This window comes from Terrapene carolina, unplaced genomic scaffold (genome assembly GCF_002925995.2).
Source record: "Terrapene carolina triunguis isolate 2854851 unplaced genomic scaffold, T_m_triunguis-2.0 Scaffold21, whole genome shotgun sequence".
Lineage (NCBI taxonomy): Eukaryota > Metazoa > Chordata > Testudines > Emydidae > Terrapene > Terrapene triunguis.
The window spans coordinates 5,499,034-5,515,502 of record NW_020664372.1 but is presented as its reverse complement, the minus strand read 5'-3'; the positions used below and the strand labels follow the sequence as shown (position 1 = coordinate 5,515,502).

The window sequence follows — 16,469 nt, the reverse complement described above, 5'->3', positions numbered from 1 at the left end:
TAATACAGTGCTGGCAGCCCTCCTCTCATAAACCAGTAGAGGTCCAATTCCGATGCCTCTACTGGTTGCAACTGTGGCAATATGCCTTTGGGAAAGAGGTGGTCTCTCAGATAGATCCTAAGCCATTTAAGGCCTTACATGTCAAAAACAACATCTTAAATATCATCTGGAAATTCAGATAGCCAGCTCAAGCTTTGGAACACTGGTGTAATTTGCTCCCACTGATAAACACCATTTGACAAGTGAACCACCACATTCTGCGCTAACAGGAATCACTAAATGAATTTAACATATAGCCCCAAGTAAAATATATTGAGCAACCAAATTTCACCAAGGCATAGTTGATTATACCAATTTCTGCATCCAAAAAAGGCGGCAACCTCCTTTTCATATAAAGGTACTGCCGGTACATGATTATCAGTTAGATAGTGGGTATGTAATTGGACCCCAAATTGCAACCAGGGTAGCAGGTGGGCAGCAGTACAAATACAATTGTTGCTATATTTTCTGGTTTCTTCCCTCCAATATCACTTCCATCTTTAGTGATTGAGCCTCAGATAACTAGCCTTAACCCATGCCCTGTCTCACTGTAAGACATTAAACTTCATTAACCAGATCAGAAGTGATGGAGATATTGTGTATGGTTTCACCATGCTTCCTCACTAACTCACCCAATGACTCCATAAACACCTTGAGCAAGTGAGGAGACAAGATGGAATTATGTGGAACCCCACATGAGTCCTCAGGGCAGAAGAGAAATGGACTAACCGGTAGGATTGCTCACAAAGAAAGCAGCCCTGTCCATTCTTGCTGCAGTACCTCTCCAAGCAGCCCTGTCCATTCTTGCTGCAGTACCTCATGATCATCGTAACAAAGACAGACGATAAATTTAATGGTTTCAGAATGGTAGCCGTGTTAGTCTATATCAGCAAAAACAAACAGGAGTCCTTGTGGCACCTTAGAGACTAGCAAATTTATTTGGGCATAAGCTTTCGTGGGCTAGAACCCACTTCATCAGATGCATGGAGTGGAAAATACAGGAGCAGGTATGAATACATGAAAAGATGTGAGTTGCAACAGCCCCCCAACCTGAAGCAAATACTCACCAGCAACTACACACCACACAACAAAAACTCCAATCCAGGAACCAAACCCTGCAACAAATCCCGGTGCCAACTCTGTCCACATATCTATTCAAGAGACACCATCATAGGACCTAACCACATCAGCCACACCATCAGGGGCTCGTTCACCTGCACATCTACCAATGTGGTGTATGCCATCATGTGCCAGCAACACCCCTCTGCCATGTACATTGGCCAAACCAGACAGTCTCTACGCAAAAGAATAAATGGACACATCTGACATTAGGAATCATAACATTCAAAAACCAGTAGGAGAACACTTCAATCTCCCTGGTCACTCAATAACAGACCTAAAAGTGGCAATTCTTCAACAAAAAAACCCTTCAAAAACAGACTCCAACGTGAAACTACACAACTGGAATTAATTTGCAAATGGGATACCATCAGATTAGTTTGAATAAAGACTGGGAGTGGTTGGGTCATTACAAAACCTAAACCTAATTTCCCCAATACTGATTTCCCCCTACTGTTACTCACACCTTCTTGTCAACTGTCTGAAATGGGCCACTCTCATTACCACTTCAAAAGTTATTTTCCCTCCCTTGGTATCCTGCTGTCAATTGAATTGTCTCGTTAGACTGACCTCACACTTGGTAAGGCAACTCACATCTTTTCATGTATTTATACCTGCTCCTGTATTTTCCACTCCATGCATCTGATGAAGTGGGTTCTAGCCCACGAAAGCTTATGCCCAAAGAAATTTGTTAGTCTCTAAGGTGCCACAAGGACTCCTTGTTGTTTTTGATAAATTTAATAACTTTTTCCTGGACACCTGATCTTTGTGTGACTAGGAGATCTAGCAATACAACCAACTTTGTCTCTGTACCTTATCCAAATAGGTATCCAGATTGACAAAGATCATGGAGTTCGAAGGCAGCTAAATACTCAGTTATTTCACTATAATAATTTTAGCTAGAAATAGGTTTGATGCTTGCCAGTAGTTGGTTGGTTGTCAGTGTCCAGTGTTTGGTTTCTTGAGTAAAGATTGTACAGTAGCTTCCTAAAGGGAAGCTGGCAACCTGCCCTCTGCACAGGAGGAATTGACAAGCTCAACCAACAATGGACCCCACTCTTCAGCAGTGGGAAGGGCATGCGTCCAAAGTGCAGGTTGTGGGGTAACATAAAACCAAGAACTCTAGTAACTCAAAAATTGCTTTCCTGTGTGGGATACCAGATGCAGAAAACTTCCTATGAGAACAAGTGGCCTTAAGAATTTTTTTTTCTGTATCAGCCTTTAAGAGCCTAAAGTCGTTGAACTTTAAATTTGCCATTTTCTTTTTCCTTGCCTTTTTAGCAAGTCCATCGTGATTGGGGTTAAACTGGATGACTGTACATTGCCAGCATGGTCAGGGAAGGAGGGGAAGCCAAGGCCATTATAAATAATTTTTCATGTAGAATCCCATAACTTTGATTCAGCTAAATAGTAAGGACTAAAACACTTTTGTAGACTGGGGGAGCCATCAAATACCACTTCTCAACAGCATTTCTTTGACTTTCCCTCCTGTCAAAACGTCAGAAGTTCTTATCCTGTTTTCCAGTCAAGCATGGGAAATTGCTTTCTTATATATACACCTCTCCCTTCTATGACTCCTTGTGTTTCCAGGAAGTCCGTGAAGGACTACCCCATACTGGTTCTAATTTTGCACATCTTGATCAAGAAGCCATTTTCCTGAGGCCTCTTTAGATAGTTACTTCTCCATCCCATAAGTGAAAATATCACTCTCCTTGGACATGCTTCACTGGGCTTTCTGGTACAAACCTGAAACTATATAGGAAGCACTAGTAAGGTGCATTTTTCCCCATTTACGCAAATAATTTAATCTTCTCCAAATATCCTGGAAAACGGTGCTTGGCAGCTTAAGGGAAGGGTCTTTAGGTCATTAAACACTAAAATTATTATCTTTAGGTCACTGAGTTAATGGAACAGGAGTACTTGTGGCACCTTAGAGACTAACAAATTTATTTGAGCATAAGCTTTCGTGGGCTACAGCCCACTTCTTCGGATGCATAGAATGGAACATATATTGAGGAGATATATATATACACATACAGAGAGCATGAAAAGGTGGGAGTTGTCTTACCACCTCTGAGAGGCCAATTAAGTAAGAGGAAAAAAAACTTTTGAAGTGATAATCAAGATAGCCCAGTACAGACAGTTTGATAAGAAGTGTGAGAATACTTACATGGGGAGATAGATTCAATGTTTGTAATGGCTCAGCCATTCCCAGTCTCTATTCAAGCCTAAGTTGATTGTATCTAGTTTGCATATCAATTCAAGCTCAGCAGTCTCTCTTTGGAGTCTGTTTTTGAAGCTTTTCTGTTGCAAAATTGCCACTCGCAGGTCTGTCATTGAGTGACCAGACAGGTTAAAGTGTTCTCCTACTGGTTTTTGAATGTTATGATTCCTGATGTCAGATTTGTGACCATTAATTCTTTTGCATAGAGACTGTCTGGTTTGGCCAATGTACATGGCAGAGGGGGATTGCTGGCACATGATGGCATATATCACATTGGTAGATGTGCAGGTGAACGAGCCCCTGATGGCATGGCTGATGTGATTAGGTCCTATGATGATGTCCCTTGAATAGATATGTGGACAGAGTTGGCATCGGGCTTTGTTGCAAGGATAGGTTCCTGGGTCAGTGTTTTTGTTCAGTGGTGTGTAGTTGCTGGTGAGTATTTGCGTCAGGTTGGGGGGTTGTCTGTAAGCGAGGACAGGTCTGTCTCCCAAGATCTGTGAGAGTGAGGGATGAGAGTTAATGGACAAGTCTTCACTTTGGGATTTGCTGGGAGACAGGATCCTCTTGTGATGCACCCTCATATTTTCCATTTCTTAAAGACCATTTCTAATCTTAAATCCCATGTCAAGGTTTACCTTCCAACTTGGATCTCACTTAAGTGTAATAGCCTTGACAATCTTCTCCTAATTTTCTCTGGGATGAGTTTCCCTTTTTACTTCAGCAAAGATGTAGCCTTAACATGACTGTGCCGCAATCCAAAAAAGCTCTACGTTCTTTATTCCACAGACTCTGAGAATTTTCTGTCTAGCAGGGCTCCCTTCCATAAATGCAATAATTTGGATGACCAGTTCAGATGCTAGAAGAGAGAGCATATAGGGCCTTTGTGTTGACAGTTTAAATGTTTGTTTGAATTGATTCATCTTGTTGTATAATTAATATGTAAGCAGGTCAGAATCAAAGTTCTGCAAACCTGCCACCTAATCCTCACTATTTCACCTTTATGAAGGATTACCATCTAGATATCCAAGTCTGCAGCCTTGAGACGCAAAGGCCTGCAGATGGTGGTACTTTCCTTAGTAATAATTTCTCTCTGTGTGTTCATCTCCTTCCTTCTTTTGTGTGACACTACTTTGGGCCTATGTCTCAGTAATCCTGAATCTGGATTATCAAATGCACTCTGCTGGAGAACCGGACAACATTATTCTACCTGTAATTTGGGTCTCATAGGAACGTATCTGCCAATCCATAGTTCCCTCTGTTTCTTCATCTTAATTCTGTTTCACCACAAAAAGATCCTGAATTAAGCAAATCTTTGGCTATTGCTCCTGAGGTCATGTGCCTTGTCCTGTATTTTTCTGTGTTCTCAAGGCCAGCAGAAAAACTTTTCAATAATAAAAACAGAAAAATTCATTAGTAAGGCTCAGATTTTGTCATGGATATTTTTAGGAAAAATCACAGACCGGTCATGAGCAATAAACAAAAATTCACGGAAGCCCATGACCGGTCTGTGATTTTTCCTAAAAATATCCCTGACAAATGAGGAGGGTCCAGCACACACAGCAAATGGACAGCTCTGGGTTCCCCTGCTGCCTGGTGGCCAGAAGCGGCTGAGAGCTGTGGGGTTGCTTGCTGACAGCTCCAGCCACAGAGCAGAAAATGTCACAGAGGTCTCTGGAAGTCACGGATTCTAACTTCCATGACATAATTGTAGCCTTACTCATCAATAAGGCTGCGACTTTGTCACGGAAGTCACGGATTCCGTGACTTCTGCAGCGGCCAGTGTGGCTGTCTCTGGGGCTGCCTGAGCAGTTCAGGCAGCCCCCAGGCCAGTCTCACTGGCCGCTGCTGGGGCAGTCTCAGGCGCCACACACCCCCAGCAGCAGCAGGAGGTTGGGTGGGGCTGGGGGTTGAGGCGCGGGAGAGGGTGAGGGCTCTGGATGGTGCTTATCTTGGGGGGTTCTCCCTGGAAGTGATTCCCAGCCAATGGGAGCTGCAGAGCTGGCAGCTCATGGAGCTAGGAGCTTAGAGAGGGACGTCTCCGCTTCCGACTCGATCCCCCCCCCGCCCCTTGGGCCCTTGCGCCCCCCCCCCCCCCCCCCCCAAACACCCGCGGCCCTCCTCGGGCCACTGCCCCCAGCACCCACAGCACTCCCAAGATTAAGTCAGGGGTATAGTACAAGTCATGGACAGGTCACATGCCATGAATTTTTATTTACTGCTCGTGACCTGTCCATGACTTTTACTAAAAATACCCGTGACTAAAAGGTAGCCTTACTCATCAGTGTTTGCTTGAAGGACAGCCCTCCTTCCTAGTAGTGCAGAATCCAAATTGGCAGATATATTACTATGAGAAGAATTGTTACTTTAGAAATGAAGTGAAGTAAATATTTCTAGGTAATCCCATTAGGCTATCCCTCTGCTGCATCATCGCTAACCAGTATATTAAAACAAAACATGCTTAAAAACACAATCAGGGTTTCTTATCTCATTTCTCAACTTCTGCTTGCAGGCTGCCAACAAGTGATGGCACTGCATCAAAAGGAAAACAGCAAACCAGCGAGCCTGTGCATATTTTAAAGAGGTCATTTGCAAGAACTGTCTCAGTGGTGAGTACTAGTTAGTCTTCAGTTTCTATGTTTTCATTTCTCATTGCAAAATCTAAAGATTTCAAGGAAAAAATTGTAATTTTACTGTATTTTCAGCTATAACTTTATAAAAATTCGCATACGTTGAGAGGAAGCTAGATGTATTAGTGTATTAAATGCGATTTTTTCACTTCTACCTCAACATTCCAATGCAATCTCATGTCCGAGTAAACTTTGATTATCATTGTGGTTGTCCAGATTGTATAATAGCATATTTATTGCAGTATGTTTTTACCTTTTAATGAGTAAGCTAGTTTGGAAAATTGCCTTCACTTTTGATGTTAAAATATTCATATGTATTGATAGTATCACAAATCATTGTCTTCACTAACTAATAAGTTGTTAATGATTCCACACCGTTCTGAGGCACCTAGTACTATTTATAGTCTTGTGCTGCCTTCAGAATATAACTGATTCCTAAGTAGTTACTGGTGAGATTAGTTTTTCTCCTGAATAAATTACATTACTTTGCACTTCCAGAACACATACTGTTTGTGGATCTCAAAGCACTTACTTAAGCCTCATTACACTCTGTGAGGTGAGGAATATACATAGGGGCACTGAAATGCAGCCACCTCTGGAGTGGAAGACCCCATCTGTTGAACACTGCATATCAGCACAGCAGAACAGTTTAAGACAAAATAAAGAACAGTTGAAATTCCAAGAAGACCCTTACATAAAATATTTGTGAGTTGGAATGTGGCCATTTCACTCCTCCTCTTACAAAAAGGGGGGGAGGGATAGCTCAGTGGTTTGAGCATTGGCCTGCTAAACCCAGGGTTGTGAGTTCAATCCTTGAGGGGGCCACTTAGGGATCTGGGGCAAAATCAGTACTTGGTCCTGCTAGTGAAGGCAGGGGGCTGGACTTGATGACCTTTCAAGGTCCCTTCCAGTTCTAGGAGATGGGATATCTCCATTAAAAAAAAATAAATAAAAAAGTGCCATGGGATCTTTATTGGTTGTAAATGGTGATTAGTTTAGTTTTGAATTTCATCATATGACTTTACGTCTTGTCTTGTACAGCACCAAGCGTACGGTCCACACTTGGCAACTAATAATCGTCTGAAAGGTTCTGCCTCCAGGAGTATACATCTTAATTTTCTTCACTGTTACAGGGTGTCTGGCCCCTTTAAGGGGAGATGAGCCCAGCCCCATCTGTGCCATGACCCAACTCTCCTGCCTAGGTGGGGAGAATGAGGTCAGGTGACCCAGATCAGTCTTGGGGTAGATAAGGAGGGGGCCTAAAGAGACAAGAGACTGCAGCTTGGTGTTGGCTGATGCCTGCAAGCACAGCAGAGAGTAAGAAGGCTCCTGCAGGGCCCTGATTCAGCAGAGGGAAGGCACTAATGGGGAAGAAGGCATTGGAGAAGGCCGAACTCCAGGCAAGAAGTACTGGGAGAGCAGTAAGCCAGACCATCAAAGAAGGGGCTGTGCCCAGGTTGAAACTGGAGCAGAAGAGTGTTTGAATGCTGGAAGGAGGACAGACAGACCTCAAGGAGGAGTGGCTGTGCCCAGTGTGAGACTGAGGCTGAAGATACTTTTATTTTGAGTTTATTTTATGCTAATAAGCCAGACCTCAAGAAGAGGAATTTTTATTGAGCAGAAGCCTTTATGGAATTATTGAGGAGCCTGAGTGAAGAGGAAAATGAGGCAGGGCGCCACTGGCCACAAGGGGCACCAGGGAGGCAGCCCACCCTGTTACATTCACCAGTTCTTTTTTATGTCCTCTTTTATGTGGCCATCTGTGTTTGGAACTCCTTTAATTACCCAGTCTGTTATCTGCTGTCCTCCTCTAAGTTTCTTCTTAAAACTTTCCGTGTGGCCAGAAAACCCGTGTTGCCTTCTTTTAATAATGGCATTAAAACAAACTAACAATTACTCTCCACCAAATCTATGTATATTTCAAGATATCTGCTTTTACTAAGCCAAGCAGTCACATGATTTTTATTGGGTGTCCTCCTTCCTTATTTTGCCGGTTTGTCATCCCATAACATGTCTTAACCTGAATTGTAAACTATTTGGGATGGGAACATCCTTTCTGGTTAGGGCACTTTATAAATAACCAACACTTTTTTCCCCAGAGGTCTTAGGTGTTCCTAGGCGGTGTCCCATGCAAGTACTGACATAGATTCAAACCTGATTAGCTTGTAAGCTCTGGCATTGACAGCACCAGGCATGTAGTTATAGATTCTTTTTCATTAAGGCAAGGATGCGCTCAGTTGAAAATAAGTATTTTTTGAAAATTGTCCATGGTACTTATTCAACAACTAAAAACAATTTTTGAAAGTTTATTTTAATTCATTATAAATTAATTAGGGCTATCAGCTATGTTGATCACCTGAATATTTTATGTATGATAGAGAGGCTTATCTTCAGTTTTCAGTTTCCACTCACAAGACATTGTTATATACAATGCAGGCTGCTGGGGGTGTATTTGTGTTATAATAGTGAATTACCTCCGGCATTTCTTTCTTTTCTCATCCTCAAATTAAAAGCACTCTTTAATGTGGTTAGTAAGGTTTTGTGTGTGTGTGTGTGTATTGATGTAAGAGGGTTTTTTTTTTTTTATATTACCGATGTAGATAGGTGCCATTAGTTTGTAATCTTCCTTAGAAATTTGAACTTGACTTTTTTTTCCTTTCCTGAAATAGGAATGCTTTGAGTCATTGCTAAGCATTCTTCATTGGAGTTGGACAACCTTAGTCCTAGGAGTTGAGGAGCTTCGGGGATTGAAAGGATTCCAGTATACAGCTACCCTTCTCGATCTAGAGCGGTTGCGTTTTGTGGGCACTTGTTGTCTCAGGTTGCTGAGGGTCTACACGTGTGAGATATACCCCATGTCAGGTAATATTTTTTGTCTTATGCATGTGATTAATATTTATCAGTAGACAGGTAACATAAAATATGGAAATAACTTGAGTAATAAGCAGAATTTTCAGTTAATTGATTTTTAGCAGCTGTATCACAGTTTGAAATATTTTTAGTGGAGCAATTTAAGAGAGTAGGGATTGATGCATTCAGAAATAGGAAACTTTTGCACTATCAATTATATGCCTAATGGAACATACAACTGCACATGTTTGATTAATCTCCTAATTATGTCAAAATATATTTTCATGCTTAAGTAGACAGCTATGCCTTCAGGACTACCCTGTGGTTTGTTATCCAGTTTCTGTGCATAGTATTTGCTTTGCTAGTAAGCATAATCAATTAAAATTTGAAAGCAAATGTGTTAGCTTACAAGTGTGAAAACAGCAAAGTGCATCTTTATTAAAATTTAGTAGCATCTGTATATCCTTGTTTTATTTCATTAGGATCTAGGTCTGAAAAGTTTCAAGTTCTCACGTATATTTAACGTTGCTTAATTTTGATTTGTCTTGCTTTGTGTCAATATATACAATTACTGAACTGTTTTTTAATTTTCTCTTGTTAAAAATATGCGTATACTATTTTTAACTTTCTGTGTAACTTTTGTGTTTAGCTACTGTATATAATTTACATTGTAATAGACAAAAATATACACAGATATTTTGTTAATTGTAAATTTAATGTACTGCTTGTTATCACCTTCTAGCTACTGCTAAGGCTGTTGTAGAGGAAACTAGCAAGTTAGCAGACTGCATTGGGAAAACAAGAACCTTGCTGAGAAAAATTCTATCTGAAGGAGTTGATCACTGTATGGTGAAGCTGGACAATGACCCCCAAGGATATCTCAGTCAGCCCCTGAGTCTTCTAGAAGCTGTTCTTCAAGAATGTCATAACACTTTCACAGCCTGCTTTCACTCTTTCTGTCCAACACCAGCTCTACAATGGGCTTGCCTCTGTGACTTGCTGAATTGTTTAGATCAGGTATACATTAAATAACATCACTGAACAGTAGTTCTTGCAATGCTGTTCTGTGCTCTAAAGAGACACAAAAATAAGATTCCTATTCTACTTTTTTTCACTTTTTTTAGTTAGATTAATTTTTATCCTGCTTTTACAATTTGAGTTGCTATACACTTCTATACATATAGTATAAATCTTATAACCGCTGTCTTATGATCTAAGGTACAGTATTCTGGGTGAGGCTTATTTTATGAATTGACACTTACATTTGTAAATATAGTCTCAGATAGAAGGTGTAATAGAAAAAGAGGAAGACAAACAAATTCTTAAGGCTTTTATAGATAACCTTTTGGACACAATATTTTGGAAAATGGTGTAGGATGCATTTATTTACTAGATAATTTTTTATTTGGTATTTGTGTTTGTGGGATTTGTCTTTGGATGGAAATATTTAGTTGAAAATGCACAAAACATTTTTATTAATTAAATTAAAATATATTAAATGATACATAAGAAAAAAGCATCGGCTTTGCTTTTAAAACTTTAATAAACAAAGAAAGTATTAACTGTAGTTAGTGAATTGGCAGATTGTTTCTGGCCACCACAGGCTGGATTTTCAGAGGTATTTAGATTCCTAAAGATGCAGATAGTCACCCAGTGGGATTTTCTGAAGCGTCTATGCAGGTTAGTTGCCCAACTCCCATTTATTTCAATGGGAGTTCATTAGGCAACTAACTCTCATTGAAATAAATGGGAGTGTCACAGTCCCAATAGTCCCTATTGAAGCTATGACCTAATGTGAATAGCTGTAAATGAAACTGATTTTGTTAAGCGTACTAAGGCCAACTTTTATGGTTAAAATCATTCATATGCTTACGTTTATTGCTCAGCTGAGGACATAATTTTCAAGTTTAAAAATTATAATTTGATAATGTCATAAATTTGGGAAGTAAAATAACATTTGAGAGAAGTAGTGTGTTAATAAACTTAAGTTAAAAACTATTTGAGATCCAAAGAGTGAAGGTAATGTAAAATATACAAGAGAATTGACATTTTTATGCTTTGCTACTTACAGCAAACATTTTAAAAATAGATTTAATAACTAAAGTGCCACTGGAAAAAGCCTTTCACTGTGATTTAGAAGCTTCTTTCACAAAAATTAATGTTAGTTATAGTGGTGCAGTAACCTGAATGTTACTAGGAGAGAGGAAACTACTGTGAGAATAGAAGGATGGTCCTTTGTTTAAAGAACTAGACTATAACTCAAGAGATCTGTGTTCAGTTCCCAGTTCTGCCTGAAATATATCCTGTGACACCTTGGGGAAGTTACTTAGTCTCTCTGCTCCTCAGTTCCCATCTGTAAAATGGGGATAATAGTACTTCCCTAGTTCACAGAGGCATTGTGAGGTTCTCAGATACTATTGTGATGGGGGCCATATAAGTATGTACGGTAGAATGTGCACAAAATAATAGTATGAATTTGAAAACCTATACTTCACTTACTATTTGTTTAATATTTTCTCTTTTTTTTTTTTTTTTTTTTTAAAAAGGACATCCAGGAAGCAAACTTCAAAACATCAAGTAGCCGGCTTCTTGCAGCTGTAATGTCAGCCCTGTGTCATACTTCCGTAAAGCTGACCTCTATCTTTCCTATCACTTATGATGGAGAGGTGTTGCTGCGATCCATGGTCAAACAAGTCAGCACCGAGAATGACTCTGCACTGGCCCACCGTTTCCCTCTCTTGGTAGCCCATATGGAAAAACTTAGTCAGGTTAGGAAATTTTCTGAAATCTATCTATCTATTTAATTTTTTTGTAACAGCAAACCAATAGAATGGAAAGGGAATTTGGGTCTGCTTTATAGGATTGTAGCCGAGGTTGCCTACGTGTTTCCATTCTAAGTGGCTTATTTCAGATGCTTACAACTTTGTCAAACATTCATCTTTTAGGCTGAAAATTCCCACATTTGTTCTCAACTGGAGAGAAAATTAAATTTTGGAAAGTTGAATCAAAAGTAGCTTAGTCATTTGAGTACATTGGGGGAAAATACCCTTTTGTCGCTATTAGTTTTACTACATATTTTTCATTAATAATCTCAGTTTTTTATTGATTTTGCACATATGACCACATAAGCTGAGTAAGTCTTTTTTTAATGTGTCCCCATGATCGGTGAGACTGATAGGCTTTAATGAATGATCTCACGCTACTTTTGGATCATAAATAAAGCAGGAGTGAGAAGTGATTGAGGCTGGTACCTGGGAGATCCCAGCTTCGTTCAGAGGTTGGAAGGTCTGCAATGAAAGAGTCAGAGGACCACACATAAGCAAGGATTTAAAAACAAAAAAACCCCACAAGCCACCCATCCTCCACAATGAATGAAGCATTGTCCTGAAGCAATAATATTATATGTTCAAAAACAGTACTGTACTTTAATGAATCAACATGACATCCTAGATGTTTTGAAGGATTGGTCACGAAGATACGGACTTGGCCCGGGTTCAGAATCTTGTATAAGAAGCCTTTCATATGGGTGATAGGATTAAGAAAGCTGCTGCCTAGCTCTCAGTTGGAAACCTGAAGATCTGCTTCACTGCAGTAGTCTGGGTTCCACCAAAAGTTCAAGAAGAAACCTGAAGAACTACCCTACACTGGGGAGAACTGCTTTGGGAAACGGCAGAAATCTCTCTATGGAAGGCAGAGTAGATGTTTACCTGAATTGGGTCTGGTGTATTTCACTTTCCTCACCACTATTTGTGGGGTGGTGATATGTTTTTCTACATTAATGATTGGCTTTCAAGGTGTCCAGTATCTCCTTACACAGACATATCAGCTCACTAGCAACAGAAATGAAAGGATTCTAGGTCCCCTGTCCACAAGCACCTAACAAGGGCTTTTTAAGGGGTCCAGAACATCTAGACAATCAGCTACTTGCTATAGCTTGCCGAACTACCTTATTGGGAGGAGATTGGGGCCTTTTATCATGCTAGTTAGAGGTCCGTAGCTATCTAGAACACATGTATCTTGAGTATTATGGTTTACCTGCAAGATGAAATTTTTAAAAAAGCCCAACCTCTGCTGATTGCTCCTGGCCTCTGGGTACACTCTTGGGTATGGCCTTATCAAGAAGGGACACAGTAGGAAGTAAATTCCTTCTGGCAAAGAGAGCCATTTATTCCAGTTTCTTCCTGATAATGAAAGACAGGCAGACTCCAACCCATTCTGGTGCTATGGACTTGAATCAATATTTGGTCAAGAAAAAATTCAAGATGGTCACATCTTTTCTCTTTCTTGCCCTGGATGCTATTGATTCTTACCTATAGGGAAACTTCCCTATCACCACAGTATCTTAGATTAATTGTAGGCGGAACATCATGAGTATGTTCAGGGGTTTGAGGCTGGCATCAGTCCCAGTTGTTTTCACAAAATGCTGGGTAATGGTTGTGGCTTTCTTGCACAGTTTGGGAGTTCACATGTTCCCCTAAATGGATGATTAGTTCACCCATGACACCACTCTGGAGATATCAGATTAATCTAATTTACAACTGTTGTCTTTTGTGGTGCATTTATTTGGAAATGTGTCTGCGTCACAAAAATAGTGATTGAAAAGAAGAAATGTTAAGGGGCTTAAATTATCATGCTTGTTGTGAGCTCCATATTTAGTAAAATCTGCTATGAGTGGATTGGAAGGTTAAACCCATGTTAACTCAGTGATTTTTCAAAAAGGGTGTTAATGACTTGCATGTAAAAAGAGATGATTTGGGAGATAGTTTCTAGATGAGTGAGTGTAATTGCTATTCGTGTTTGTTCGCATTTTGAGTGTTCTCATCAGGAGGAGAATAGTTCTCAAACTAAAGGTTTATATTCTTGAAAGAAAAGTAGTTATAAATGAAACTCTCCTGCAAAATCCATATACTGCTCAAAATTGAAAAAGTGCAATTGTGCAATTTCTCGATTTCCTGTTGACAATAAAACAAGGTGTTAAACTTGGGGGGGGGGGGGGGAAATCAAGGTCATTTGGTGCAAGATGGATTATGTTTTATAGAATGATATTATGTTATTGGTAGCGATTTCTCCAGTAAGTTATCGTTTGTGCCTTTGTATATGCAATGTGTATATATTGCTGTCAAGTGAGACACTTCCTCATCTTGATTGTTTTCATAGCGCCCTGTTTTCGCTTTTTAAAATGTTCGTAATAGCTTTCATTACCTACAGTAAAGACTCTGTAGAGGTTGGAGTCCCTGAGATCAAGGATATTTTATAAAGTTAACCGCATTTGAAGAAAAAAGGTAGTGTGCAACATTCCTAGTGTAAACTAATAGTTTTTAGCTAAAAATACCCACCAGTTTTATAGTAGAAGCACAAACCCGAGACGATGAATATATCAAGAAATATCTTCAGTAAAGAATTTTTACATTTAAGTAATTTTGCTCTCCATAGTACTGAAAAGCAGCAAGGCTGGCTAGATAGTACATGCATAATATAGATACCTATAGATATGTATTTATATAATACAATGTGACTCCAGTTTTCCTTAATACGAATAACTTCATGTAGTTGTGATAGTTAAAGTTGCAAAACTGCATGGTGTCCTCATACTGTCTTATATTGACAGATTTTCATAGATTCACAGACCTTTCAATTTCACCCAGTTACCTGTGCATTAAGCCTAGTAACTTGTGTTCTGTTTGTCTAATGTACATCTTCCATAAAGGCATCCAGTCTTGTTTTGAAGACCTCAAGAAATGGAGAATCCATTACCTGCCTTGGTTTTCTGTTCCCGTGGTTAATCACCCTAATAACACACAACCCAGTCCACAGTGTTTGTAGAAGTGAGTCTAGACTTGATCACAGCCAAAAGTGTATCTTCAGTAGTACAGGTTCCAGGCCACAGAAGAGCTTGCTGCACAACTCAGACTAAGCCCACAGATGCAGGTTTGCTCCTGTTTCATTCTCCTGTGTCATGGGGCATCCTGCATTTGTGAGACATGGTTGACTGCATGACTAGCTTCACACAGTTTACTCACCAAACAGAAACAGTATAAGCAAGTTAGTCTCCCTCCCACACAAGAGGAGGTGATTCCCTCCAGTAGCCTTTCTAGCCCTGTGAAGAGAATAGGAACTTGTTTTTTGGCTGGGCATTTAGCCTAGAAAAGCTTGTTCAGAGGCAGTTCATGCTATTCTCAACAGTTGGAAAAAGTCCATGAGAAAATACTACACATCCAAGTGTCAACGGTTTTCCATCTGGGCCAATAATTGTCACACAATTCCAGAAGAAATCAACATCCCTACTATCCTGGACTACTACTTCTCCCTGAAGATCTCAGGTCTTTCCCTTAGCTCAATAGGTGTCCACTTGGGAGCTATCAGTGCCTGCCATCCTCTGATCAATGGCTGCTCTATTTTTGTCCATCCTGTAACAATTCATTTTTTGAAAGACTTAAGTTAGAACTTTCTCAACTGTAAGCAAATCTCTTCCATCTTGGGACTTCAGTCTGGTCCTCTCAGCACTAACAAGGCCTCCTTTTGAACCATTGGTGTCTGGCTTCCTATATCATTTCTCCATAAAAGTCATCTGCTTGGGAGCCGTCAACTCGATTGGATGGATGGATGAACTGGGAGACTTTATGGCAAACCCACAATACACAGTCTTTCACAAAGTTAAGATTATGCTGAGACTGCATCCGAAGTTTATTCCTAAAGTGATTTCAGACTTTCATCTCCATCAGCCCATCACCTAACTTTTCCTGAAATTTCACACCTCTAGCAAATACAGATGTCAGCATTTCCTGGATGTTCATAGTGCAGTGGTGTTCTATCAGCAAAGAATAAAAAAGAATAAAAACCATTTAAATGGCCTATGTTCATATCACTTGCAGAATGGATGGCAGGGAAGCCATATTGTCTGAAAAGACTTCCCAAATGGATCTGAGGGTGCATCCTACTGTGTTATGAACTAACACTGCTCCACTACAAGATTTGAAAGTCCACTTTACCAGAGTTCAGACAGCTTCAATAGCTTTTGAGATGTTTCTATTAATGTAACCTGTAAGTCAGCCCATACTTCTCCAGATATTAGGCCTTAGTACCAGCCTTGAAAGCTGACACTTCCTGTGCTCCCATCTGCGGTGTTCCAGTCTTCCTCACACCCACCACCGCAATAGACGCTGCTCATCGATCACCCACAATGGAATACACAAAGAAGAAATGGGGAGGTTACTTACCTGTGCTGTGGCTGGAGTTCTTTGAGATATGTGGTCCTTATCTGTATTCCACTATCCATCCTCCTCCCTCTGCTGCAGACTTAATTATTGATTCATGCTAGAGAAGGAACTGGAGAAGGTGGTTGGTCTGCACTTCCCCTTAAGCTCTCAATCCGGAGCTCAAGGGGGTGAACGATGCAGGCACAGACCAACGAACACTGCCAGCAAAAATCTTCCGGTCTCAGGCACATGTGTACCCCCATAGTGGAATACAGATAGGGATCACACATTTTGAAGAACTCCAGTTACAATACAGGTAAGTAACCCCCCTTTCATGTGCCTCCACATACAGTTTATGGACTGCTGCAATGGAGTTTATTTTTATGAATTTAATACAACTGTTCGTGTATC

The 16,469-nt window shown here is 40.2% G+C and overlaps 1 protein-coding gene across 1 annotated transcript in view; it reads left to right on the top strand.

Moving 5' to 3' along the window:
* Positions 1 to 16,469, top strand: part of MYCBP2 (MYC binding protein 2) — a 407,094-nt gene that overhangs the window by 191,316 nt on the left and 199,309 nt on the right. The window contains exons 30-33 of the mRNA XM_026662219.1: positions 5,895 to 5,991; positions 8,682 to 8,874; positions 9,605 to 9,879; positions 11,409 to 11,630. Of these exons, the coding sequence (XP_026518004.1) occupies positions 5,895 to 5,991; positions 8,682 to 8,874; positions 9,605 to 9,879; positions 11,409 to 11,630 (787 nt within the window). The remainder of the gene's footprint in view (positions 1 to 5,894; positions 5,992 to 8,681; positions 8,875 to 9,604; positions 9,880 to 11,408; positions 11,631 to 16,469) is intronic.